This window comes from Nelusetta ayraudi, unplaced genomic scaffold (genome assembly GCF_046127955.1).
Source record: "Nelusetta ayraudi isolate G7.1 ecotype Tasmania unplaced genomic scaffold, CSIRO-AGI_Nayr_v1 ptg000056l, whole genome shotgun sequence".
NCBI classification, from domain to species: Eukaryota; Metazoa; Chordata; class Actinopteri; order Tetraodontiformes; family Monacanthidae; genus Nelusetta; species Nelusetta ayraudi.
The window spans coordinates 2,434,627-2,459,794 of record NW_027466106.1 but is presented as its reverse complement, the minus strand read 5'-3'; the positions used below and the strand labels follow the sequence as shown (position 1 = coordinate 2,459,794).

At 44.9% G+C, this 25,168-nt stretch overlaps 3 protein-coding genes across 7 annotated transcripts; 2 read left to right on the top strand and 1 right to left on the bottom strand.

Annotated features, from left to right (window-relative positions):
- Positions 1-810: 810 nt before the first annotated feature.
- On the bottom strand, positions 811-11,269 carry LOC142896558 (coiled-coil domain-containing protein 6-like). 2 transcript variants are annotated; one of them, XM_076038278.1, is made up of 9 exons: positions 10,897-11,269; positions 9,531-9,680; positions 7,793-7,921; positions 6,812-6,915; positions 6,468-6,628; positions 5,162-5,318; positions 4,611-4,711; positions 3,826-3,947; positions 811-2,410 (listed from the first exon to the last, which is right to left on the bottom strand). In XM_076038278.1, the coding sequence occupies exons 1-9, from the start codon at positions 11,152-11,154 to the stop codon at positions 2,195-2,197; spliced, it is 1,398 nt and encodes a 465-aa protein (XP_075894393.1). In that variant the 5' UTR covers positions 11,155-11,269; the 3' UTR covers positions 811-2,194. The 2 variants fall into 2 exon arrangements, with proteins under 2 accessions (XP_075894393.1, XP_075894394.1); XM_076038279.1 differs by having other exon boundaries at positions 2,028-2,407; positions 10,897-11,268.
- A 1,845-nt stretch (positions 11,270-13,114) lies between these two features.
- Positions 13,115-19,087, top strand: slc17a5 (solute carrier family 17 member 5). Its single transcript, XM_076038288.1, has 11 exons — positions 13,115-13,309; positions 14,108-14,304; positions 14,579-14,812; positions 14,887-14,974; positions 15,276-15,362; positions 15,524-15,642; positions 15,736-15,897; positions 16,070-16,202; positions 16,385-16,532; positions 16,836-16,926; positions 17,311-19,087. Exons 1-11 carry the CDS (start codon positions 13,225-13,227, stop codon positions 17,443-17,445), a joined length of 1,479 nt encoding a protein of 492 aa, XP_075894403.1. The 5' UTR covers positions 13,115-13,224; the 3' UTR covers positions 17,446-19,087.
- Positions 19,088-19,574: 487 nt separating this feature from the next.
- On the top strand, positions 19,575-23,764 carry eef1a1b (eukaryotic translation elongation factor 1 alpha 1b). Of its 4 annotated transcripts, XM_076038337.1 has the most exons (9): positions 19,709-19,734; positions 20,493-20,594; positions 20,872-21,036; positions 21,123-21,302; positions 21,413-21,709; positions 21,989-22,139; positions 22,288-22,544; positions 22,697-22,931; positions 23,018-23,764. In XM_076038337.1, exons 3-9 carry the CDS (start codon positions 20,893-20,895, stop codon positions 23,140-23,142), a joined length of 1,389 nt encoding a protein of 462 aa, XP_075894452.1. In that variant the 5' UTR covers positions 19,709-19,734; positions 20,493-20,594; positions 20,872-20,892; the 3' UTR covers positions 23,143-23,764. The 4 variants fall into 4 exon arrangements, with proteins under 4 accessions (XP_075894451.1, XP_075894453.1, XP_075894452.1 ...); XM_076038336.1 differs by lacking the exon at positions 20,493-20,594 and having other exon boundaries at positions 19,575-19,734; XM_076038338.1 differs by lacking the exon at positions 20,493-20,594 and having other exon boundaries at positions 19,699-19,796.
- Positions 23,765-25,168: the final 1,404 nt, after the last annotated feature.

Here is a 25,168-nt window from a genome sequence, read left to right as displayed (position 1 = left end):
GTGTGTTTCAGGAAAGACACACCGATATTAAGCCAGTCGGAACAGGTCAAAACCAGTCGAGGTTAGAACAAAAAAAAAAAAAAGGGGGGCGCCGGTGGATTTGGTGGGAGAGCGTCTTTGCACACAAAGCAGTTTTTCTTTGAAATGAGAAATGTCAGGGCTTAGCTAACGACTAGTTTGGTATTTAGGTCTCGGCATTTGTAATGTTTGTCTGTCGCTTGATTGAATCTGATTCAGCATTCACGTGGTCGCTGGGGAGACTTAAACATGTGTGACTCGGCGCTCTGCTGGGAAGCGAAAGAAACAGAGGAAAAATGCACATCAAGCAACTTTGCGGTGACTCGTGAAGCGTCCGGGTGCACAGCAGAGGAGTTGACGGATCGGACCGAAGTTTGTTTTGCTCGCAGGGCAGCGGTTCCAGTTTCTAACCGAGAGAAATTCAAAAATAAAACAAAATCACTGCAGTTTATCCATCTTAAAACGAGTGTCAAAAATGATTTTCGGGATTCAGTGACTCGTAATAAGGGAAAAAGCATTGCTGCCACTAGCACAGCGCCCCCAACTGGAATAGTATAAGACTGTAGCTTTGGTTGCCTGCCCAGCACCCTCTCATATTAACACCGCTACACCATATTTTCACGGTCCAATACCAGGCCAGCCAGGTGCACTGTTACAGTGTTATATATGTATACATATATTTATATACATATTATAAATCTATACATATATTTATATGTATACATTTTTTTTCTTGATCAATTTCAGTTGCAACACAACTGAAGCCACAATCTCCACAGAAGCACAAGTCTGTCATCTCGAGAGCTTTAATCATACATAGAAATTTAGTTGAACAGTACCATTCATCTCGAATGTTTTAGCAGTATGTATATTTAGTGTAAAGAGCAGTATGGATTTTTTTTTTATCCTTTTCTGATGAAGAATATCCACGAGGATGATAGAAGCTTTTCAGAAATACACCAGAGAGAGAGAGAGGGAGAGAGAGAGAGAGAGAGCGAGAGTGAGAGAAACGAGAGCAGAGCAGAGACTGAGTACATGACTAAGTTGTAACACCTCAGACTACAAGTTTTAAACACCTCAGAAGGCGACATTTATCTGTGGTTTATGTACCAGTGTCCATCCTCCATCCGTGCTGCTTCATTTTCCTTTCTTTCTTTTTTTCCTTGTCGCCAGTTCATTTAAACAGCGTCGTAAAAGAACTGAGGAACAAGCTTGTTGATCAATCAATCAATCAATCAAATCCCTGTGATGGAGGAATTCCAAGCGCACTCGCCCCATGTGTGTGTGTGTGTGTGTGTGTGTGTGTGTGTGATTGTGTGAGTGACGCCGTCTGTTTCGGCCAATCAGAGCTCAGGCAGGGGTGGGAGTGGTGGGTGGTTTGTTCTTTTTTCTTCTTCCTTTTCTTTACACCTCAGACATAGAGTTAGGGAGGGGGAGGGGCCTGGGGGGTGCGTGGTGAGCAGGAGGGTGACGATTATTACTGCAATCGAGTGTCATTATAGGCGTGGGGAGAACCGAGCACATCCGCCGACGGCGGCGGCGGCAGTTCTCCAGCCGTACATCCATCCATTGATCCAAAACATCCGAGCCCAATCGGGGGACGCCGCCGAGGAGAAAAACCAAACGACAAAAAAAAAAAAAAAAAAAAAAAAAAAACATCATTCTGTATGTGCTGTTTGTGCTATCTCAGAAGCGCCGCAACATTTCCAAACCAGCTAAAGTCCCATAAGCCAAGAAAAAAAATAAAAATAAAATAAAAAATAACATGTACAAGACAAAAAGGAGGAACAAATAATTGGCCTACAAATTGCCCCCCCCCCCCCCCCCCAATCGCCCAAAAAAAAAGAAAAAAAAAGAAAAAGAAAAAAGCATTTTTTTCTCAGTCCGTCCATTCCTTTTTGTTTTTAAAAGCAGTTGACGCCAAGTGTGGATTTGGCATAGCCGAGGCCGCCGACCTCCGACCTTTCCCCCTTGCGGGACTTTTTTCTGTTTTCAAAGCCATTTTTCCGTTTTCGTTGAGTTGGTCGCGAGTGGAGAAAACTCGTCTTCCAGAGCCGGTAATGATGGAAGCTGCTGTTGGTTGATTTTTTTTTCTTTTTTAGCGGTAGCGTCGTGGCGTTGAGTGAGCGCACGCGCAGGGGGGTGTGCACGAGAGACACGAGAGCGACGCGCTGCGTTAAGGCTGGGAGGGGGGGTGCTGCTGCTGATGCTGCTGTGCTGCTGCGTGCTGCGACATGGCCGCCGGGGAGGACAGCGACTGGACCATGGGCTGCGCTGGTGGCGGGAGCGGAGGCTGCGCCTGCAGGGCCCCTGAGTGCGTGTTCGGGGAGGGCGGGGGGGTTGGGCGCTTGAACTTGTCGGGGCTGGTGCTTCTCCTCGGCGAGGGCCTCTGCTTGGGAGAGGAAGAGAGGGGAGACGTGAAAGACTTTTTTAGTTTTTTTTTTTAACCAAAAGAAGAATGAAAGAAACAAAAAGCAATCTGATTTGATTTGAGACTTTTCAGAAAATACAAACTGAAAAGGTAACTGTGTATTTTCATTCACATTAGATGTCATCAGATCCAGCCACTGGTCAGTGGGTAACTGGGCCGATGCTGTTTATCTCCAATTATAGAAAACGCATTAGAAAAATTTGATCGTCTGATGAGATATTGCCAGTCAAAAAAAACCCCATAGCATTAGATAGTGTGTCCAGACTTTTGACTGGTTGTGTATATTTAATCCCTTTCATTTCAGTCAAGGGTTACGAATGAAACTCAAAGAGAGATGAAAAATGTTTTTTTTGTTTTTTTTACATAAACAGTGACTGAATGTACCAACGTTAAAAAGTGAGACGGCCGTTGAAAAATGCAAATATTTGAACTTCTGGTGAACACTCAGCACCAATTTATTTACAAATATTGCTTCTAAATGACTTGAAGCAACACAATGGCGACAGATGCTTGAGGGTCCACTTTGTTTTGGCTGACATTTAAGTTTTGCAAGTTTCAGGGCAACAGCAAAAGACTCGGGAGAAAACGGACAGCATTAAAAAATAAAACAAAATACAGCCCTGCTAACACGAGAGCGAGACACTGTGGGTAAAATAGGCTGATAGAGAAGCTAGCGGTCGACAACTGCACAACTTGATATCCTTCAGTGATGTGATGTGAAAGAAAAAATAAACCATAGATGGTTTTAAAAAAAAATTTTTTTAGGGCAGGCAAAAATAAAATTGCCATGGTAATAACAAGAAGTTTATTAGTTTACAAGAAGGACTTACGTGAGGAGAACAAGGTGTGTGGAGCTCAGTTATGACTTTGTTATTGAGGAAATAAAGCAATAACCAAGGGGACTTTGGGACCTCAACCGGATAATCAGACACCTCACCAGGATTGATGAGCGATAAGCTGTGACGCAACAACTTTATCAAACCCATCGCAAATTTAAGGTCAGCAAAAAGTCCACACCCCCGTCTGGATTACGTCAGGTGGCACTGCACTATTCACTCGTTCATGTTTCCTTCTTTATTTCTTAAATTGTTTTATTTTGAAATTCAAAAAAAAAATTAAAGAAGCAAACTTAACGAAACACAGAAAAGAAAACAAGTGACCTGCTAAGAAATGGACTGAGAGAAGCAGAGCTTCTATCAATTATATTGAGTCAGTACTCGCATAAAATTTAAATTATTAGCTGCCAAACTGTACGACGGGGACCTCCGCGATGAATTATAAATCACATTTAACATCTGTCTGAGAATCGCTCCCATCAGGCAGCGAGTTGCACGCGTAAAACTTCTCGCAATTGACGTCTGCGTCTGTGTGCTTACCGCGACGGCGTGAGAGGAGCCTCCGTGGACGTGCAGGGCGGGGGTGTTGTAGTGGGAGATAGCAGCTCTGGACAGCGTGGCTGGGGGGGTGAAGCCGACCGTGTGGCTGCCGTATGAGAGACCTGCAAACGCAGTGAGCACTTCAACTTCCATCTGTGGCAATTTCACACATTGTTAAGCAGAATTCCTTCTTTTATGGGAGCTAAAAAATCCAACATGTGGTGCAAGAATGCTTGTTGCATCACACTAAACACAAACTTTGACTTGTTTAACTTTCGCTCGTTGTTTTTTAGCCTCCATTACTCTCCCCTGTGACTCACGTCAAACAATTATAAAGTTGTATATACACATAATCAATCATTTTGAAGCAGGAATATCTTAAGAGACACGAAGAAGGCAAAACTCATTTATTGTCATTCTGTTTCCTCTGCCAGCTTCGTAACTGAAGGTGATTATTGTTTCTAAACAATAATCAGCATTCACTAAATTGAACTATAAAGGGAAAGTGTATTGCGTGCTTATCACATATATGGGGTCCAGTAGCGCCGAGTTGTATGTTAAGGAGGCAGGACCCAAGGTTTCCCCAACCTTTGACACATGACTACCAGCCAGTGTTTGTTCTACATTTGATATCTTGCAGCTCATATTGTGGCGATAAGGCCGGTTGTAAAGCTTCAGGCTTCTGCCGTTATCACAGCTGTACATCAGTGACGCCGCTGGGAGCTCAGCGCCGCTGGTGGATCAGACTAGGACAGGGGATCTATTTCCGCCATAAAGGCACTCACCAGGTGAGATGGGCCGGCTGGAGCTGGGGGAGGGGGTGTAGGGGATGGGGCTGGACACAGTTCTGGCGCGCAGGCCCTGCGCGGACATCTCGTTGAAGTATCTAGAAGGATGAAACCAATACGACACCGTTAGTTCCATTTCAAGTCTACTGGAAAGCAGCGCGTCACAGGAAGTAAAGGACAGACTTTGCTCCATGGCTCCAGGCAAATCACGAACAGGCCGAGAGAAGAGAGCTTTGCCGTATATGAAACCTTCAAATTGCAGTTCCGTTATAGTTTTTCGCAAAATAAAAGCAATATTCCAAAGATTTTGACAAAGGACAGTTGCGACTTGAAGGTGTTTCCATTGAATGGTGTGAAGCACACAAGCCGTAATTCTTGTAAAATCTCATCCCACGAGATTGGCGAGAATTTTGTTTGCTTTTGTTTGCTTGCTGTCACAAACGGTTATATATTATATTATAATATTGCGATATTTACGTTTGGCGCAATTCTGGGGTTAACGGAAACGCAGCTACAGGCAATGCTTTGCTTTGATTATAGTCCTCTACCTCTCATCGTCCATCTCCAGGCTGGATTCACTCTCAGACAGTTGTCTGCACAAGGCCTCCCTGCGCTCCATCTCCCTCTGGAGCTTTCTCTGCAGCCGGATGTTCTCCTCCCTCATCTGTCGCTCCTCTTCGATGTACTGGGCACGCTTCTCTGTGTCTGGAGGCAGGAAAAAAAAGGGAAAAGGTTTGATTTGATTGCAGGGTTGGACAAACAAACATAAAAGGTTGAAGAGAGTCAATGATGAAAAAATGGAATGACACAGTCAGTGACCTAACCAGCTGATTGAGCCGCTTCTCAGAACAAGAGTTACAGGGAGATCGACAGCTCCCTCTAGTGTTTAAAAAATAAACTGTGTGATGGAGGACAGGAGGAGCTGCTGGTGGAGGATTATTTAATTCCTCCATGACACCTTATGAACGAGCTGAACAAACAAATGAAAAAACACACAATGTCCTTTGTGAGTGGTGAAAGCAGCAATTTGGTTAAATAAAATTACAATTTATTGACAAAATTCAACTTAATTCAGCCTTGTAGTTTCAAAACGATTGTTCATCCCCCATAAAGAAACAGTAGGGACAAGAATAAAGGAGCAACAGGCATCAAGAGAAATACAAAGGCACAAATATGCCATGCTGGAGGCAATGTGAATGGATGGTAGCTAACCACAACCACATCCTTTTGGGACTGCCCTAAACTGAAAGCATTCTGGAGGGATATTGAGTTTCATTAAGCTCAGTTTTTAACACCCAAATACCTCAGAATTTTTTTCTGGCCTTGTATTTACGTCACATTGCTTTGTTGAAATCTTGGCAAGAGATAAAGTCATTGTGATTGCTTCTGGTGGCAAAGTAAACAGACCATTAGCAGGAGATGGTTAGCTCAGACCCCACCTACTCTTGACGACTGGTTGGGAACCATTCTAGAGATATTCATGATGGAAAATTTGCACTTACATTTGCATCTACACATCCTTTAAACCACGAGTCACACTCACATCACTACAAGTGGAAAATTAAGTGTTAGAAGAACATTTTTGACACTTTAATACTTCTTTTTCTTTTTTCTTTTTTTTGCCCTGATGTACCTTTAGGTGTGACGTGACCCAGTGAGGCCCCGAGTGTGTGCTTGTGAGTCAGACGCTGCACTTTAAAGTCTTGGAAAAACAACGCGAGTGGCTGAGTGTGATAGGTCCGCCTCTTACAGTGCACATCTATCGATCACATCTTTAATCAACCCTTCAGGGAGGCTGACTCCTCCTCGCAGTAGGGGTGTGGGGATGTGGGGGGAGTTACAAGAGGCACTTACGCTGCAGCTCAGTGGTGCGCAGGCTTTTCTTCAGCCTCTCCACCTCATTCTTCAGGAAGCGGATATGCCGCATCATGTTCTCCGGTGAGTCTATCTCCATGGATACATCTCTTGGGGAGGGAGGAGCCGAAACTGGTTGGTCCAACTTCTCCTGGAGGATTCTGGCGTGAAAACAAAATACCTTGTCAACAGATTGTGTCAACAGCAATGAAAGAGCCACAGCGAGCTCGGCACCTGCTGCCCGATCCAAACACAAATGGGCGTATTAGTCATTCAGGGAATTTACCGAACGACAAGAACCTCTGAAGAACATCGTTACGCAACACCTCTGACTCATGACCAACCTTTTCTCAGCCTCCAGTTTGTCCATGCGTTTCCACAGTCTGTTGACCAGGGCTTCTTGCTCCTGCTCTAATGTATTCTCAAGGTCGATCTTCTCCCGCCTCAGCTGAGGAACAAAAGGTGAAGAGCGAGAGGGACGTCAGAGCGAGCGACACACAAACATCAGTGAAAAGCCTTTGTGTGTGAGTGCGGCGCACTGCAAAGCCGGAGGTCTCTGTCAGGTTTTCCGTCGTCCTTGCAGGGCTGCAATCTTTACAGTGGACTCTTAGCAAACATTATGAGCTCGTTAGGAGTTTTGAAAGAGCGCCGAAAGGAAAAACATTTAAACAATAAAGAAGGTTCTCGTTGCGAGCATCAGGTTTTATTGCAGAAGTGAAATTAGCTTCGATCCCTCTCTGCCCCGACATGCGCAATATAATTTGGATTCACAGGAATTTTTCTGCATCGTTCTCAGCCAAATACATGTCTGTCACTCACTGCATGGCAATTATGAAGCCAAGGAATCTTTTTTTTTTTTTTTGCTTTTTTAAACAAACGTGATGATATGAAACTATACTCACATCTCTTAAGTGAAGACTAGTGAAGACTTAAGAGTGCAAACTGAGTCACATTGCTCCTGTACGTTTATAAGACTGGTTGCTTGGTCGGCTGGTTTAATGCCACATTTCCAGACAAGGAAACTGAATCATTTACACCGGGCAAAGAATTTCATTTGGACTTCGGCCTGTGTGGAATTCTGCACGAATGTACGTAGGAATGATCATGCGGTGAGACGACCAGCAGCGGGGGGATCAACCAAAGAAATATCTTGTCAACAGAACATGAGAATGATAAATATGGTGAGGCTCAAACATGCCTGACCAGGCCACAGACCACAGAAAAATTCAAAGCTCATGCCTTGCAGGGGGAAATAAAATAAATTGTGTTTCTTTTCTCTTTTTTGGGGGGGGCATTTCGCAGCAATCCAGCAGGATCGAGCGTACCTGTTCCAGTGTCAGCTGCTTTGAGATGGTTTCATTCTCCATTTTCTTGATTTTCTTCATGAGCTTGTTGACCTGGAACTCCTGCTCCTGCTCCAGATGCTGCTCCAACTCTGCCTTTTCATGTTGGAGCTGCAGCGGTTGGGAGAAGGATGGAGGACAGACAGAAAGCGGATAAAATGAGAGTTGTGGGGGAAAGGGTGGGGGGGGAAGCACAAGAAAAGGCTCCTGGTGAGTCACATGAAAACTATTTGATGACCACTATGAACTAATACACTGGCGTCAGATCATTTGGTTTGACACAGAGAGTCCAGCAAAACAGGAAGCCGGTGTTATAACAGATTTTTTTAACTTCCCAGAACAAGAAGCCATGCAGACGTAACCATCTGGCACGCAAAGAAGCCAAATGTGACAGCCCATAATACGGAGACAGGGCGTGGCTGGAAATCTTTTCAGATTATTTATGAGGAGATGGAGAAAACCCCATTGAAGGAAGTGGCAAACTAATGACCCACGTCTCACCATTTCTACTAGAATAAACAGAAAGAGCATCACTTGTAGTTATTGGATATTTAATGTTGTACACATAATTTTCTTTTTAGACAGGTTGATTATTATAAGAAGTTTGGATAAGATGCAGTCCCGCTTCTGCATCTTTGACTGCACAGTTTTAGAATTTGAGACGACGTGAAGCGTTAGTGCAAGACACACAAATCACATAAGCAAAAATGATAGCAACTAAAACATTTTTTTTGTCTGTAAAGCCAGTTGATAGCAAACAAGCCTGGATCTGTGAAACACTATGTGACTTTTTCCTTCATAGATCAATACCCAAAACTGAGGCTGAGCATTTGATTAAGTTGCCTCCAGGAAGGCGAGGTCATATTGATTGACGCAAAGATATCAGGAATGAGAACAGAAAACAGAGATTGTGTAACATGGGGTGGGGGGGTGGAGGAGGGACGAGCAGTTCGTACATTTTACTGAGGGGTAACGGATCCTCTGAAAAAGAGTGCATCAGCACGGCAGCATTTATTACGCCGCTGAAACAAATAAACACATTTTCTTAATTTAATTCTCAGTTAGACAACGATACATACGTGTGCATTTGTGCACGCATGGGCGGGCACACGTGCGCGCACAAAGGCCATTTATCAATAGCGGGTCTTCCGGCAGAAGAAAAAGCAGGTCTGTTTTGTGTTAACTAAGACGGCGAGATAAGAAAAAGCCCAAACGAGTCCATCTGTAGGACCTTAAGCAGGGTCTTTAGAGCCAACTGCATCTGTTCCATGCAGTTTCCCCAACTCCTCACACATCAACAAACCATTAGTCAGCCTGCAGCTAGCCATCGACAGTGTGAGAGTGTGCACGTTACGAGCACTCTGCAGATAAAATGTGGAAAAAAAGGAAACGGTGCAAATAAACGGCAGACGGGAGGAAGGGAGTCATTTAAGTCCTCTGGATTCGTAGGGCGGCTGCACTCAAGTAATTTCTGCGCCGTGCTGGGCTTCAAGCAACAGCTAATTTGACTGACGATAAAGCTCAGCCCACTGTGCACCACGACAGAAGAAAAAAAAAAAAAAGTGGGGCGTGTCAAAACTGACACTGTGGTTGCACAGTGAAGATATTTTGCAATGCTGCTGCTTATTTGAGCAGAAAGGAAACCTTGGATTTGCATCAAAGTGGCAACGATTAGAGACGTGAGAAGCGTTGCAAACGAAATCGTCACTGTTTCACTCACCTGCATGAGTTTCCTTGACAGCTCATTAGTGAGAAATTCCTCCTCCTTTTCATAGTTGACCGCCAACGTTTCCTTCTCCTTCTGGAGGGCCTGGATCTTCTTAAACAAGGTGTTGCTGATGAATTCCTCCTCTTGTTCGGCTCTGGCTTGCTGCAGTGGGCAGAAAAAAAAGAGGAGGTTGGGGGGCGGGTGGCGACGACAGCGGGCAAAGGCAAACGTGAGCAAAGCAGAATCTTGAAAGTCTGGCACATCAAACTGTCTGGTTTATGCTTTTGTCCTGATTAAATTGTGCTGCACGCAGGGGGAAGCCAATCGGCCAAAAACAACTGCAGGGGAGTGTGTCAGCCAAAGAGGAAGCAGAGATCGCCCTATCAAGTGATTTTTTTTTTTGTTGTTGCAGTAATGAGTGACTGACAGTGAGGGCAGGAGCAGAACATCAGGGCACTGAGGAAATGTGTTGAGCCAGCTACAGCAGCTAACATTACAGTGCAATGGGAGCTCTGTCCTTGTTACCCCCGGTCTCGGGTTCTCATTCTTCTCAATGACCTCAAAGCCAAACTCTATTTTGCAACCCAGGGATTTTTTTTTTCTCCTCCCTTTTTATTTGAGTTAGACGAGAACAATGAGGTGGTGAGGTGGGGTGGGGGAGAGAACGGGAACCAAACAGCTAGTTAAGCTCTGCATATTTACAGAGTGGACAAGGTGCACTGTGGCTGACCATCTGACGCGAGTCGGGCCGTTTCGGCTAGCTCGTTAAGTTTGGCCTACATACTTCCCCATCCATCCGTCAGATCGGTTTCACATTTTTTTATAAAGATGGACTTCGTTGACCATGCATAATGACATATGACGCATCAGTCCCTGCCAACGCTGCTGCGCTATTAATTTTCACTCAGTGCCCCAACCTAAGTACCTAAGTGCTCGTAGCGTGGTGACAATGCCTAGCACAAGGCGAACGGCTCGCCAAAGCACCAGCAACTGGGTGCGTCGACTTGGCAAAGTGGCCACTTGCATGTTAAAACAACATTCAGACTTGGCGTTATGCGCCGTGCTACCGTTTAGCCATATGCGAGCAGCAAAACAAAGCCAACTAGCTGCTAGTGTGCAGCAAAACGGTGGCTAAAGGTGCAACGTACCAAACTAGCTTACGGTGGTGGAGCTAAGTAGCCCAGCTAGCACAACACCAGACTATTGTGTCGCAAAGAGGGATACCATTTACACACGGCGCACTAAATGTGCGCACATTTACTAGTTACCACTTCCCACACAACACTGGACGCAGCTAACACAGTGACATATGCAGTAATGCGAGTGGCGTGTGAGTGTAGCCACCTAGCTCGGCGGCTAACACGCTAACATTACTCACAATGGTGACGCTAGCTTTGCGGAGGTCCCGATTCTCCTCCTGCAGGGCTTTGCATTTGAGTTTGAACGTCTCCAGCTCAATTTTCAGCACTTTATTCTCCTGCTGTAGCGAGGCCAGTCGGTTCGTCAGCTCTTCCAGGCGAAACTGTGAGATGACTATGCTCGGCTTGCTCGAATTGGACGCAGAGGAGGAGGACATCGGGGTGGCCGAGCTGCTCCCCGCTCCGTCGGTATCACTCTCGCTTGCGCTGTCCGCCATGGCTGTGCGACAGTGTGGATGGGGGGAAGCGGGGGAAGACGACGCTGCCTACGAGCTGCAGCGTTTGGGAAACGCAGACGGCACGACGCTCTGTTCGTGTCACCTCGTTCGGCGCTCTGTGGCACAGCGCCACTCGCAGGTAGTCTCCAGAACTGCGTCACGCATCACGAAACTGGCTTTGCTTCATAACAACGTAATCAAACACATTTGCATCAGTATGTGATCTACGCCGCGACTGACGCGATATTGTGATTTAGCGCACGCAACGCTCAACGTCATCCCGTGTGGCAGGTAGAAAATGTGATGTTTGTCGCATGACTGATGTTGTTGATGTGGTCAATTTAATCAAAACAAGAGCCCTGAAAGCGCGGCTATTCTCTGCACTTTGTGAGGAGATGGGAGCACAACATAAAGCTGTGTTGTTTCACAGCGAGGCCAGGATGGTGGATGTTACAAAAATGTATGAATGCATGAAAAATCTTCTCCCTCCAAGGTGGGGCGTGACTGACAAAGTTTGAAAACCACTGCCCTAATGCCATGCAAGTCTATGGGGTCAAAAGTCAACTTTGTCCTAGAGAAATGGGGCCACTTGCAGGTTCATCGGGATCCCTCAAGACACAGCCACATCAAATTTGGGGCTTCTAGCATGAAAAATGTTCTTCCTCCAAGGTGGGGCGTGACAGAGAAAGTTTGAGAACCACTGCATTAGCGTGTTATTTTTTTCCCCCCAGTAATGCTTAAAAAAATATTAAAAATCCAAAAAGGGTAAGGTGTGCTATCGCATTGTATCTGAAGTGAAATATACTAACACACACAATGTGTTTGCTGTTATACTTTGGAGGACTATTCCGACTAAAGAGATTTTTTAAAAATGAAAACCATATATGTAAATATCCTCATCCGAAAATTACAAGTTTTTCAGTGCAAAGTATAAAACAGGCCACAGACAGGCTATATGTGCACACAGTGTGTCTCCACTAGTCAACTAAATACTGTCTGCAAACTTGTAAAAAAAATTTACTTAAATATGTGAATTGTGAAAGGCTGCATTTTTTGGAGGATTATATCTATTCCCACTGGAGGAATTAGTATTTTTTTCCCTTGGAAATTTCCTTTTGTTCAAATAAATCAAACAAGATTTTTTTTTTTTTCATGTACAAACATTACATCTGCTCTGGTAATTAATTACACAAGAACCTGTTAAGTTACACTCAGATCTTTAAAAGTGGACCTATTTCAATAAATCCTGAAAGCGTGTGAAAAGATTATTCTCTTCAAAACTTTCTCACGACCGTAGAAATCAACTCAATGTCCGCAGAATAAATCTCCACGGTAACTTATACCATAACATATCCCAATTTCCTCTATCCCACTTTTGTGCAACCGGATCATGGATACTTTGAGCCAGAATAAGCAAGATATCCCGGCTTAATCCCTTATCCTAGTTTTGCGCAAGAAGCCCCTGGATCGTTGCTGCTTCTCGTTACAATAGTACGGGAAACTCAAATATCAACGGTTCAAGTGTCATGAGATTTTCTGACTTTAAACCAGACACGCAGCCTGCGGTCATCCACGCCACAAGGTGGTCTATCAAGAAAAGTAACATTAACATAACTGCGCGACACTGAGCTTCCCCAACTCCCCACAATACAAACATTAATTTTAGAAGGGCGGAATTCCGGATCATTCTCAGCTTCCAATTCCACGGAGAATTTTTTGGAAAATATCAAAACGTTTGGTTGGATTGAACGTTGATATCATTTCCGTAATCATTTCCGCAACGGAGGTCAGCAAAGTTCCGCCTTGGTTTACTTTTGATTGCCCACTGCCGCCACCCTACTCTCGCCTAAACCTAAACCAATCAAAAGCAGGTAAAAGGCGGGTCTTCTGACCTCTGTCGTAGACATGTGAGGGAAGCCAGCCAATGGCGCGCAGAGAATGAGCTAAACAAGCGCTCAGCTGACCAGAAGCGCTGCTCGTGTTGCTGGAAGTGACACTGTTGTTGCGACTGTCTGCAGGGTTTGACAAAGATGCAGTAGAGTAGACTCACCGAACGGTCGGCCAAATAAAATGGATCACGTCGGGTCAGACACTGAGGGAGACGAGCCGGAAACACCGCTGCTGCAACGAGGACACGAAGACAAACCGCCGAGAGGTGAACACAAAGCTCTCCAAGAGACTAAACAAAGCTAACTCCGCTAGCAGCAACAGCGGCGTCAAATCCAGATGGTTGACGTCAACGCGTCATTAACACATTTTTTCCATTTGTATAAATAAATTGGCAATATGTGACTTTTTTGTTTTGTTTTTTTTTTTAGCGTGCAACATATGGAATTAAACGAAATGAAGCTAAACTGACGTAACTCGTTGCCAGTGGAACGCGTGCCTTCTTGTCCTTTAGGTAAACACAGTTCCCCTCCGCCCGCCCCCCCCCCAAAGAAAATGCTGTTTGCAGCAGTCTTCGCATCCGCATGTCCTGATACCAACTACTGCTGACTCCATCATTAACAGAATCATGCGTTTAGGGTCAATCCAACTTCCCTCTCCGCAACTGCTAGTGCTGGGGTCGGATTTATGGGTTTCGGGTTGTTTTGTCGTGTGTAAAGTGCGATCCACTTTCTGCAAGTTTAAAATAATGCCGCACTTCCCATCATTTTGTGTTGAAGATGCGGGATGGTACAACACACTGCAGTGTGATTGTTCCATATAAACAAACAGTAGCAAGAATGCTTTACAATGTAGTTTGTAGTTAACAAACAATTATATGACGTCAACCATCATTTTGCCCTGGAAGTTATGACAACACGGTGAATATTTCTCCTCGATTGCTGCAGGTTTAAAGAGGACCAACGTTCGCTGTCCGTAGATTTTGTTTTTCAAGGGAAAACTAAACCCATTAATAATGACAACATTTAAACAGACTGAATTAACCTCGACGTTCTTCCCTCTGTAGCGCCAGCATGCGGCTCCTCCCGCTACAGCCTGGCGCTGCTCTCCTGCTTCGGCTTCTTTGTGGTCTACTCCCTGAGGGTGAACCTCAGTGTGGCCATGGTGGACATGCTTAACACCACCCGCCACCAGTCCAGTCCCAACCACAGCTCCGTGTGTCCCCCTCGTCCTAGCCCGGTGCGGCCCAAACACAACCACACGGTGAGCAGACCTACAATGCACATTCTCACAGTTGTCTATGTGAAGTCTGGGACATTACTTAAAAACGCAAGGTTTAAAAAAAATGTTGGGCTTTTATTTTGCAGGACACACAATTTAATTAAATAATTTTGATTATCTATTCACTGGGCTAGCGTGGAATAAATTTGAAAGTGGGGTTGAATAAATTTGGGTCGTGACCTCATGATAAGGAAATTAAATGTGGGTCCTGAGACTCTACCAGTTTTTCTTAATGATGTCACTTCCTGTGTGACAGGCCAGCACGTACGACTGGGACTCTGTGACGCAGGGCTGGATCTTGGGCGCCTTCTTCTACGGCTACATCCTGACTCAGATCCCCGGCGGCTACCTCGCCTGCCGCATCGGACCAAAGTGGCTGCTGGGCTTCGGGGTCCTAGGAACCGTGGTCTTCACGCTGCTCACACCTATTGCCGCCGACCTGGGTGCCAGCTACCTCATCGCCGTCAGGGTCCTGGAAGGGATCGGAGAGGTGAGAGGTTGATCCCGGGCCAACAGACAGGATGTGGACTGTCAGGACTGTGATGTTGTTGTGTTTGTCTCCAGGGAGTCACGTATCCTTCCATCTACACCATGTGGGCGGCGTGGGCACCCCCTCTGGAGAGGAGCCGACTGCTCACCATATCCTACGTTGGTAAGACTCACAGAATGTAAAGGCGTTACAAAAACAAGGTTGTTTTTTGAATAGAATAAATGCCTTTATTAATCCCACATTGGGGAATTTTCATAATTACAGCAACAAAATAGTGCAAAGAGAAGGAAAATGATATTAATTAAAATGAAATAAAAATAAAACATTTCTAGAGTTAAGGAAAAACAAGATATGTACATCTTAGGAATAGTTAATGCAACTTTCATGTAATTTCGTACATGTTGTGAGCAGTGAAGAGGCAGTGTCGTCACCTGCTTGTTGTTGTTGTTGTCTTCTTGTCCAGGTGCTCAGCTGGGAACAGTGGTGGCTCTTCCACTGTCTGGGCAAATCTGCTTCTACCTGGACTGGACTTATGTCTTCTATATATTTGGTAATGCACTGATCATTGAATGTTTGAACGATTCCCGATATTTGATCGACGCCACCCTGAGAAAAGCCCGATTGTCATGAGCTGCGAGCCGTATTAATCAGGAAGGAAAGAGGAAAAACAGCATAAGGTATTTTCACGTTGTCGGCTGTTTGTCCCTCCAGGCGCCGTCGGCTTGTTGTGGTTCGTCCTGTGGTCCCTCTTGGTCTTCAACAGTCCAAACACTCATCCAAGGATATCGGAGGAGGAGCGACATTACATCATTTCCTCCTTGAAGAATGAGGTGATGACCAGTTAAACACATCACAATGTCAGGGTCAGGGCTTCAGACTGAGCAGCGCTGACCGACACCTGTCCTCCTCTTCCCGGTTTCCAGCTGTCCACCTCGGTGCAGGACATCCCTTGGCGGGCCATCGTGACGTCCAAAGCCCTGTGGGGCATCGTGGTGGCCCACTTCTGCTACAACTGGACCTTCTACACGCTGCTCACGCTGCTGCCCACCTACATGAACGACATCCTGGGCTTCAGCATTCAGCAGGTGGGTTCAATGACCACCAAGCATGTGACTCACACTTATTTATATGCAAAAAAATGCTGGGTCAACCACATGGAGTCCAAAGATTATTTCCAGCTCTACGTTGGTAATGACTCCTGCTTTGTGGTGGGATGTCATAAAACAAGCGCTCCCTTCCTGCGTGCCCTTCCCCCAGAACGGGCTGCTGTCGGCGCTGCCCTACCTGGGCTGCAGCGTGACGGCGGTGCTCAGCGGCCAGCTGGCCGACTACCTGCGGGAGAGCTGCGACTACCCCACCGCTGGCGTCAGGAAGGCCTTCACTGTTGTGGGTGAGGCCTCAACACCGTCAACAAGGGCTGCAACGAACAATTATTTTTGTTGACGGCTAAACTGTTGATTATTTTTTTAGATTAGTCGTCGATTACTCGAGATTATCTCTCAGAGCCACTTTAAGATCTTCACTGTTCAGGGACATTGTACAGTGTTGTTCAGTGTCGGTCTCCTCCTGCAGGTATGATCGGACCAGCAGGTTTTCTTGTGGCGGCCGGTTACACCGGCTGCAACTACATACTGGCAGTGATGTTTCTCACCATCTCGTCCTCGCTGGGTGGAGTGTCAGCGTCCGGCTTCAACGTCAACCACCTGGACATCGCTCCCTCGTAACAACAATTTGCTCCTCCACTTCTTCCTCTTCTTCTTCCCCCTCCTCATTTCTTCCCCTTCCTACCTCCTCCTCTTCTTACTCTCGCTCCCCAGTCCTCCTCTTCTTAGTCCTCTTCCTCCTACCTCCTCCTCTCCTTCCTCTTCTTCCCTTTCTCCTCCTTCCCTCCCTCCTCCCTCTCCCCTTCTTCCACCTTCTCCTCAGCCTGACAGCTACATGAAACTCAGGTGGAGTTTCACTGAAGCCTGCGGCGATTTGTGTTTCACAAAATCTGTGTGTGTGTGTGTGTGTGCGTGTGCAGGTTTGCTGGGATCCTGCTGGGAATCACCAACACCTTTGCCACCATTCCCGGCATGGTGGGACCAGTCATAGCAAGTCAGCTCACTAAATCTGTAAGAAAATGCAGTATTTGCATTCACACATCCTCAAGTTCTCAGGTGTTTTCAGTCTGCACACATTGCCATCTTATAAATCCATGGCTCAGATTGGGTCTCCAGGAATTTGACTGAACAGTTTGTATCCTTGTTTCTTCGTTTAAAATCCAAAAGGTTTAAAAGTCGGAGCAGGATTATAGGGCTTTGCCCACTAGAGGGCACTGACTGTTGACAAAAAGCAATGCAGTCATACTAATAACGTTGCGCGGTATGCCAGAACAATAGACAATAGTGACACCGTTCTAATCTGAGGGATGAGGTCAGACTGGCTGTGTGTGTTTGCAGCTGGAGAACTGAACTAAAAGCTTCTTTGAATTTTTCACCCGTGTCGAACATCTGCAGAACACCATTGAAGAGTGGCAGATGGTTTTCTACATCGCTGCTGCCATCAACCTGCTGGGGGCGTCGGTCTACACCCTGTTAGGCCAAGGAACAGTGCAGCCCTGGGCAGTGCGCACGTCCACCTACCACGACTGAGACTGAGAGTGACAAAAGAAAAAACAAGCAGCAGACGCGGCCACATGGTTACATCTGACAACAGCAGCGACACCTCGCACTGACAAACGGTTACCTTCATGCATGTCATGGTACAGCTCCACCAGTAGGTGGAGTCATTGGGGGCAGTGAGCCGGTATGATAAGGTATGATTAAGGTTATCCTAAACACGGTCTAACACGTTTTGACAATAGCCGATAACAATCACAAACCACAATTACTGATACAGACAAACTGTCTAAATGAGGGTCACTTCTTGACAGTGATCTGTATAATCTCTGGAGCACACTGAGTAAATTAGTCTAACAAGTCTGCACACTAAACAAGAAATCTTACCTTTCACATGCAGTTTCTTTAAGAAAAAAAAAAAAAAAAAAAGTTTTACCAATGTGCTTAATTGGTGCCCAATAGTATTATACCAAATGTTCATTTTGATCTCATGATAACCAATTTAATACTTTTCTCTCTCTCTCTCTCTCTCTTAACAATGTGATTTCACACAACAGACCAATATACGTTGAAGAAAATGCCTTAGTCTCTTTAAAACAATTTTAAAATCTGTCTGCACTTTGATGTAAGACAATCTTATCTGTATTTACACAGCATGATGATGTAGTAAAGGGATTGTATGTGTCATTTCAGTTTCTGTCCACCTGGCACTATGTAGACGGCCCATCCCTCCCCCCAACCTTTTAATTTAACCAGTGGTCAACACTATGCAGTGCTGCTTATTCAGTTTTTTTCCTACTTGTTGTCCTATAACCAGAAGTTTAAAATGCTGGTTTGTGTTGAAAACCCTGTTTTATTCACAGGATGTCTACTTTACATATTCTCAGGTATTACATATCTCATGTGGATTGAAAAGGATATTTTTATTTACTTGTGATTGAGATGGTGTGGTTTTCTAAATGTCAACTTGAATGAGCTGTTTTTTGTGGGGCGTTGCAACATAACTTAATAGTCATCGTGGCTGCCAGTGATTTATACTGTACGTTTTTAAAACGGTGATTGTGAAGGAAAGCCTAGTTTAGACCAGTAAGAAAACACTTTGTTTGGCTTGTAAATTCTGGCAACAAGTAGCGTCATCGTGCTAATTTTTAAATTATCTTGCACTTGTGCCTTATTTTACATTCTGGGCCAGATAATTCACGACTGGACACCTGTTTTCTTCCCCTTAAAATCTTGAATTTGTGTTTTGTCTTTTTTGGTTTCTGAAAACATTCCACATTGTTGGAGCCAATATACTTATTTTCTTGCCTTCTGATTTTTTGTTATTTTTATATAATTTGTGAATTATGTAGCAAATAATTGTTTAATTGTTTGTAATTTGTTAATGACGGTTTGCGCTAAGGGACGCACCCATCATCATTGTAGGCAGGTGACTGTGGCACCTGCACTATATTAGCGAGGTTAATGGGGTTATTTTTGGATTATGGATTTCTGATGTCTGATTATTCTGGGGGTTGGGAGGGCAGTTTTTGTACAGCCACGCTTGGGCATGTCAAACTGAACGGTTCCACGATGAGCAAATACTGATATTTTATTGGAGAAAAAAATCGTGCTTTTATCATATTGATGTCATGTATATTGAAAATAAGTCACATACAGTTTTGCTTCAATCAGACTCTGTGTGCTGTTTTATTTCTGCATTACACTTAACTCTTGATACATTCTCTTGGTAGTACTGTAATATAATTCAGGGAAAATTAGATTTTTTATATATATATACACACACACACACACACACACGTGTTTGTGCGTGTGTGGAAAACTACGTATTATTTAAATCATCTTTTAAGCACCGCGAACTCCTGATATTTTTGGAGCTTCTCGTGTCTGCCAGGCCGTGACCGATAGGAGACAGACGCACCCGACTGACGTGAAGGTTATCGGGGGGGTTAATTTTAATCCGACTAGGGAGTCTGGAAAAGGTGCCGCGTAGACTCGTCTCATATCAACCTCTATTCTAACTCTTCCACACAATCAAGGTTGTCGAAGATAAAACTATTTCTCCCTCCTCATATAAATAAAGGGGTTTGTGATTGATATCCCTGCATAATTTCATTGTCATTTTTAACACGACGTTGAAATCGTTTGTTTATCGGCTGTTGACGACGCCTCGCGTGTCCGACAATGGATGCTCAGCCATTGCTCTCTCTCTCTCTCTCTCTGACGCTGCACAATTACGCAACACCCCCAGCACGCCGTGAGCGCTGTCACCAGATCAGCGCCTCTCCTCTCTGGTTACACAGACAGCGGACCTGTGCTCAGGTACGACCGCAACACGGGGCGCCGAAGAATAATCCCGAACAGACGCAGCGAGGGAAACTCGCGTGAGATATCTTGCGCATTCCGCCGCCTGAGACCGAAAACCTGACCGAGCGTGGCGAAGATCGATGTTTGCGTCGATTCCTTCAAACGTCGGTTGCCCTGGATTTGTACTCGACGCGGGACGCGTTTGTTGATGTCGCTGCTCCGTTTGCGGCGCTGCGGCAACTGTCATGTCGGGAAATACAAAGGGGGCAGAGAAGCACGTCAAGAGTCCGTCCGACTCCTGGTTGAGCTCCTCACGCCTGGCCGAGCTGAGACTGGGTTTCCTGTTCGAGCAGGACTCAGGCTAGAAAGCTCTTCTATCTGTTAGGCGGGATTCTGATCATTTTAATCTTTCTGTTTTGACGAGAGAGAGAGAGATGAAGAGAGAGAGAGAGCGAGAGAGAGAAACAACTTGTCAATGCATCTGAGAATTGTCCTGCAGAAGGTTGTTATTACCACAAGACTTGTCCAGACAGTCATGTGTGCCGACCAAAGTTATTATGGTGCGTCATTAAATGGGACGACGAGAGAGTCGCCTGATGAAAGAGGAGAGCAGGGGCGTGGATAGATAGATGGATGGATGGATGAAGGAACGTGTAGTAGGAGGTGCAGGTGTTTTTGGAACGTGGAGCTCATTCCAGTCCATCTGATGAACTACAAAAAAACAACAACAAAAAAAACTGTTTCTTTTGTTTCTAATCCTTTCTGGTATGCAGAGCGTCTTGGGAAGAGCCCAGGTGTTTCTGTCCTACCGCTGCCATTTCTGAATCTCCCACATCTATTACATACAGGGCAGGGTGCTGTCAACAATTTCATGGGTGGATTCTATTTTCTCGATCATAGAACGCATTGCCCAAGACCTGACATTGAACAATATGCATTGATTATCATGCAATTATGGGCATAGATAAGAGAAAATCCCTAATTTGGTCCAAGGCACAGAGTCTCAGCATGATGGACTTTATTACAAAAATTATTTCAGAATTAAAAAACAAAAACAAAACAGTACATCAGTAAACGTTGTCTCTAAACAACATTTTCACCAAAAAATAGGCACAACAGTGTTCTGTTAACCAGTGTTATTGATTTTAGCAGACATAAGCATCCAAGAGCACCATGGGTAAGGAGAAACTTCACATCAACATCGTTGTGATTGGCCATGTGGACTCCGGCAAGTCCACCACCACAGGCCACCTCATCTACAAGTGTGGAGGCATCGACAAGAGAACCATCGAGAAGTTTGAAAAGGAAGCGGCCGAGGTATGGAGGCCACATCTGTGTGCTTTCCTCTCCAACCGGGAGAAAAAAGCGACACCCGCTCTGAACAATCAACCTTTTGTTCTCAGATGGGGAAGGGTTCATTCAAGTACGCCTGGGTTCTGGACAAGCTCAAGGCAGAACGGGAGCGGGGCATCACTATCGACATTTCATTGTGGAAATTTGAAACCAGCAAGTACTACGTGACCATCATCGATGCCCCCGGTCACAGGGATTTTATCAAGAACATGATCACTGGCACCTCCCAGGTTTGTAAACATGGCAATGGACAAGCTTTTCTCAGCGTAGGACAAGTGCTGTGGCAGAGTTCTGGAGTCCTTCTGTGACCCCTGGTCTCAATCTCATCCCATTTTTTTAGGCCGATTGTGCTGTGCTGATCGTGGCGGCTGGTGTAGGCGAGTTTGAGGCCGGGATATCCAAGAACGGACAGACCCGAGAGCACGCCCTGCTGGCCTACACCCTGGGAGTCAAGCAGCTCATCGTGGGCATCAACAAAATGGACTCCACCGAACCCAACTACAGCCAGAAGCGCTACGATGAAATCGTTAAAGAAGTCAGCACTTACATCAAGAAAATTGGTTACAATCCAGACACGGTGGCCTTTGTCCCCATTTCCGGCTGGAATGGTGACAACATGCTGGAGCCCAGCCCCAACGTAAGCGTGACCCACGTTTTTTTGTACAAGATGTGCATAAAGTAGTACAAAAGTACAGTAAACATTTTGGATATAATTTGCATTACTCTTGGTTGGGATGCCTAAAGGGTATATGCCTAAAGTGACAGGTGACAGTGGGTGCAGCCAAAAAAAATCTGACGAGCAGATAAGAGTTTTACTCACCCTTTCCTTGATAATATCATTGGAAGTAAATGACATCTTACAATGACTGGAATCTTAACCTCTATAATGACAATGACTCTACTGTCTCACCTCCAGATGACATGGTTTAAAGGATGGAAGATCACCAGGAAAGATGGCAATGCGTCTGGAACCACACTGCTGGAGGCTCTTGATGCTATCCAGCCGCCATCTCGCCCAACAGACAAACCACTGCGTCTGCCTCTGCAGGATGTCTATAAGATAGGAGGCATGTAGTATAACGAGGCCGTCTGAAACGTAGCATAGTAAATTCCTACCGGCCATTACATCACTATTATAAAGTATTGTGTTGAGTATTGACAAAAACTATACCTTCATCTTCAAATCAGCGTCTTAAGAGTCAAATCTCTTCTCAGGTATTGGAACCGTTCCGGTGGGTCGCGTGGAAACTGGCGTCCTCAAACCTGGCATGGTGGTGACCTTTGCCCCCGTCAATGTGACCACTGAGGTGAAGTCTGTGGAGATGCACCATGAGGCCCTGAATGAGGCTATGCCCGGAGACAACGTGGGCTTCAACGTCAAGAACGTGTCCGTGAAGGACGTTCGCCGGGGCAACGTGGCCGGCGACACCAAGAACGACCCGCCGCAGGAAGCTGCCACCTTCACTGCTCAGGTGGATGAGCAGTTAGGGCAAAGGACTCTTTTTTTTTTTTTTTAGGGTGTTTTAGTTAAGAATCGTGGAATAAGGTTGTTTTTTGGTGAAGAGATTTGATAAACTTGTAACAATTTGTTGTTTAATAATCCAGTTTTCTCTGCGTTTCTCAGGTGATCATCCTCAACCACCCCGGCCAGATCAGTGCTGGCTATGCTCCTGTGCTGGATTGTCACACAGCTCATATTGCCTGCAAGTTCGCTGAGCTCAAGGAAAAGATTGATCGCCGCTCTGGCAAGAAGCTGGAGGACAACCCAAAGTTCCTCAAGTCAGGGGATGCTGCCATCGTTGACATGATCCCAGGAAAACCAATGTGTGTTGAGAGCTTCTCCGAGTACCCTCCACTTGGTAAGTCTAGATTAGGAATTTACCAGTGACAAAACACTTTTATCTTTTAAAGCTAAACAAGGATAGGTCCTCCCCTTTCCCCGCAGGTCGTTTTGCAGTCCGTGACATGCGTCAGACGGTAGCTGTTGGTGTTATCAAAGGCGTGGAGAAGAAGGCCTCCACTTCTGGTAAAGTCACCAAGTCCGCCCAGAAGGCCCAGAGGAACAAATGAATGTTGTGCTACTCTGCCGACCTAACAGTCTCCCAAGGCAGGACATCAGTCATCCAACTTCACCCTTCAATTGGCTACTTCAATCTAATAATCAAGGACTGGTTAATCATCACAATGCATCGCAAAAGCATTCGAAGGAAAGAACATCCTAGATTTTAAGTCCTCCAGGCAGCAGTCCCAATTCCATTTGACTGTTCTGTGGTTAAATGTCATGGAAATGCATTTCTGTAACACTGATGTAGACGTTCAACAGTAAGAGGTACTAATGTGTCACTACTCCAGTTCCTCTGCATTGATACTGGTCACTTTACATGATCCATGTCGTCTTGCTTTTTGTGTTTGTTTGCTGCTACTTGGTGCTCTGTAGGCACCATGACAAGACAATTATACTGTGTTCTTCTGAGTTGTAGATTAGCAGAATTTAGTGGTTTGTCGTGTTTTAGATTGACAAGATACCAAAACTGTAGAAATGTGACTTCCCAATGTTGATTCTTAAAGCACTTTGATTGCCATTTTGCTAACTTTGCACTTGCACTTGAGAAGCTTAAAATTGGCATAAGCTACTGCACCTTACCGTAAGATGGCATGAACCTCTTTGCAACATTAAATGTTTCAACCAAAAGCTTGTCCTGTTGTTTTATATTATCTTGTTGTTCTAGCGTGCTTCAATGAAGTAAAAGAATAACACACCTCAATCATTTTCAATCCAAAAACACAAGTCTCACACCTAATTATTATTCTTTTCTGTTTTTAAGGCATTTAGCAGACATTTTAGTTTCTGTTTGCTTATCTTTCTGTGCCCAGGTTGCAACCCTGCCTTTGTCCCAAGTGCAAGATAAGTGGTGATAGAAAGTCATGGATGGATCTTTTGGGGATACATTTTTATAATGTGATCAGATAAATAAAACATCAAATGCTGAGTATTTCATTACACATAGGCTATTAAGGTAAAAGGACACTGAAATATCAACTCTAATCTATTCTTATCTCTATCTGTTTTCTACATTGACAATTTTACTAACTTTATTTTTGTTCAAAATGTTTCAAAAACTGAAAATAATTGTTAATTTTGAAAAAAATAAAATAAACAGCCATACCCGTTTTTTTTTGTTTTTTTTTTCCCTTGTCCGGTCTGGCCATAATGACAAGCAGAAGTGTCTCTGAATGTCTATGATGGCTGACAGATTTTATTCTCAGAGGTAGATCTTGAGAGTGTGAGCCACGTGGGTGGTTTCAGGAGCTACCTCTTCAGTGGTTTTATTATAATGTTCTTGGTGACATTCTGGCCATGACCGGACTGAGGGGGACAGATAGGGGGGTGAGTAGAGAGGGGAAATGAGTGTGTGTGTGTGTGTGTGGGGGGGGGGGGGGGCGGGGGGGGGGGGGGGGGGTGATGAGATGATGAGAGGGATAGAGAGAGAGGAGTAGAGGAGGCAACTGGCAACAATATACAATTGTGTTAAAAGAGAACAAAACAGATCGTAAATATGCATAGCTAATTGTCAGATAGTGCATATATACCCATACAAACATACATGCGAGTTCATACAGTGATGTTAATAATAATAGCGATGATAGTTATAATATATAATAATAATAATAATAATAATAATAATAATAATAATAATAATAATAATGTTGATAGTAATAATAACGATGATAATAATCTACTCATGGATCAATAAGACAATAAGCTATGCAATAGTGTACAACAGTGTATCCGCGCTTGTGTATATTTGTGTGTGTGTGTGCGTGTGTGCGGGTGTGTGTGTATATTTGCATGTGTGTATACTTGTGTGTGTGTGCATGTTTGCATCTGTGTATACGTGTGTGTGTGCGTGTGTGTGCGTGTGTGCGTGTGTGTGTGTGTGTGTGCGTGTATGGATGTGGTGGTGTGTGTATGGATGTGGTGGGGTGTGTACCTGAATGTGGGAGTGGGTGTGTTTAAGTACGTCACTGGAAGTAGGCTGCCAATGAGTGCCATACACGTTTACATGCAGCAGGTCGACTCACAAATATTGGGCGC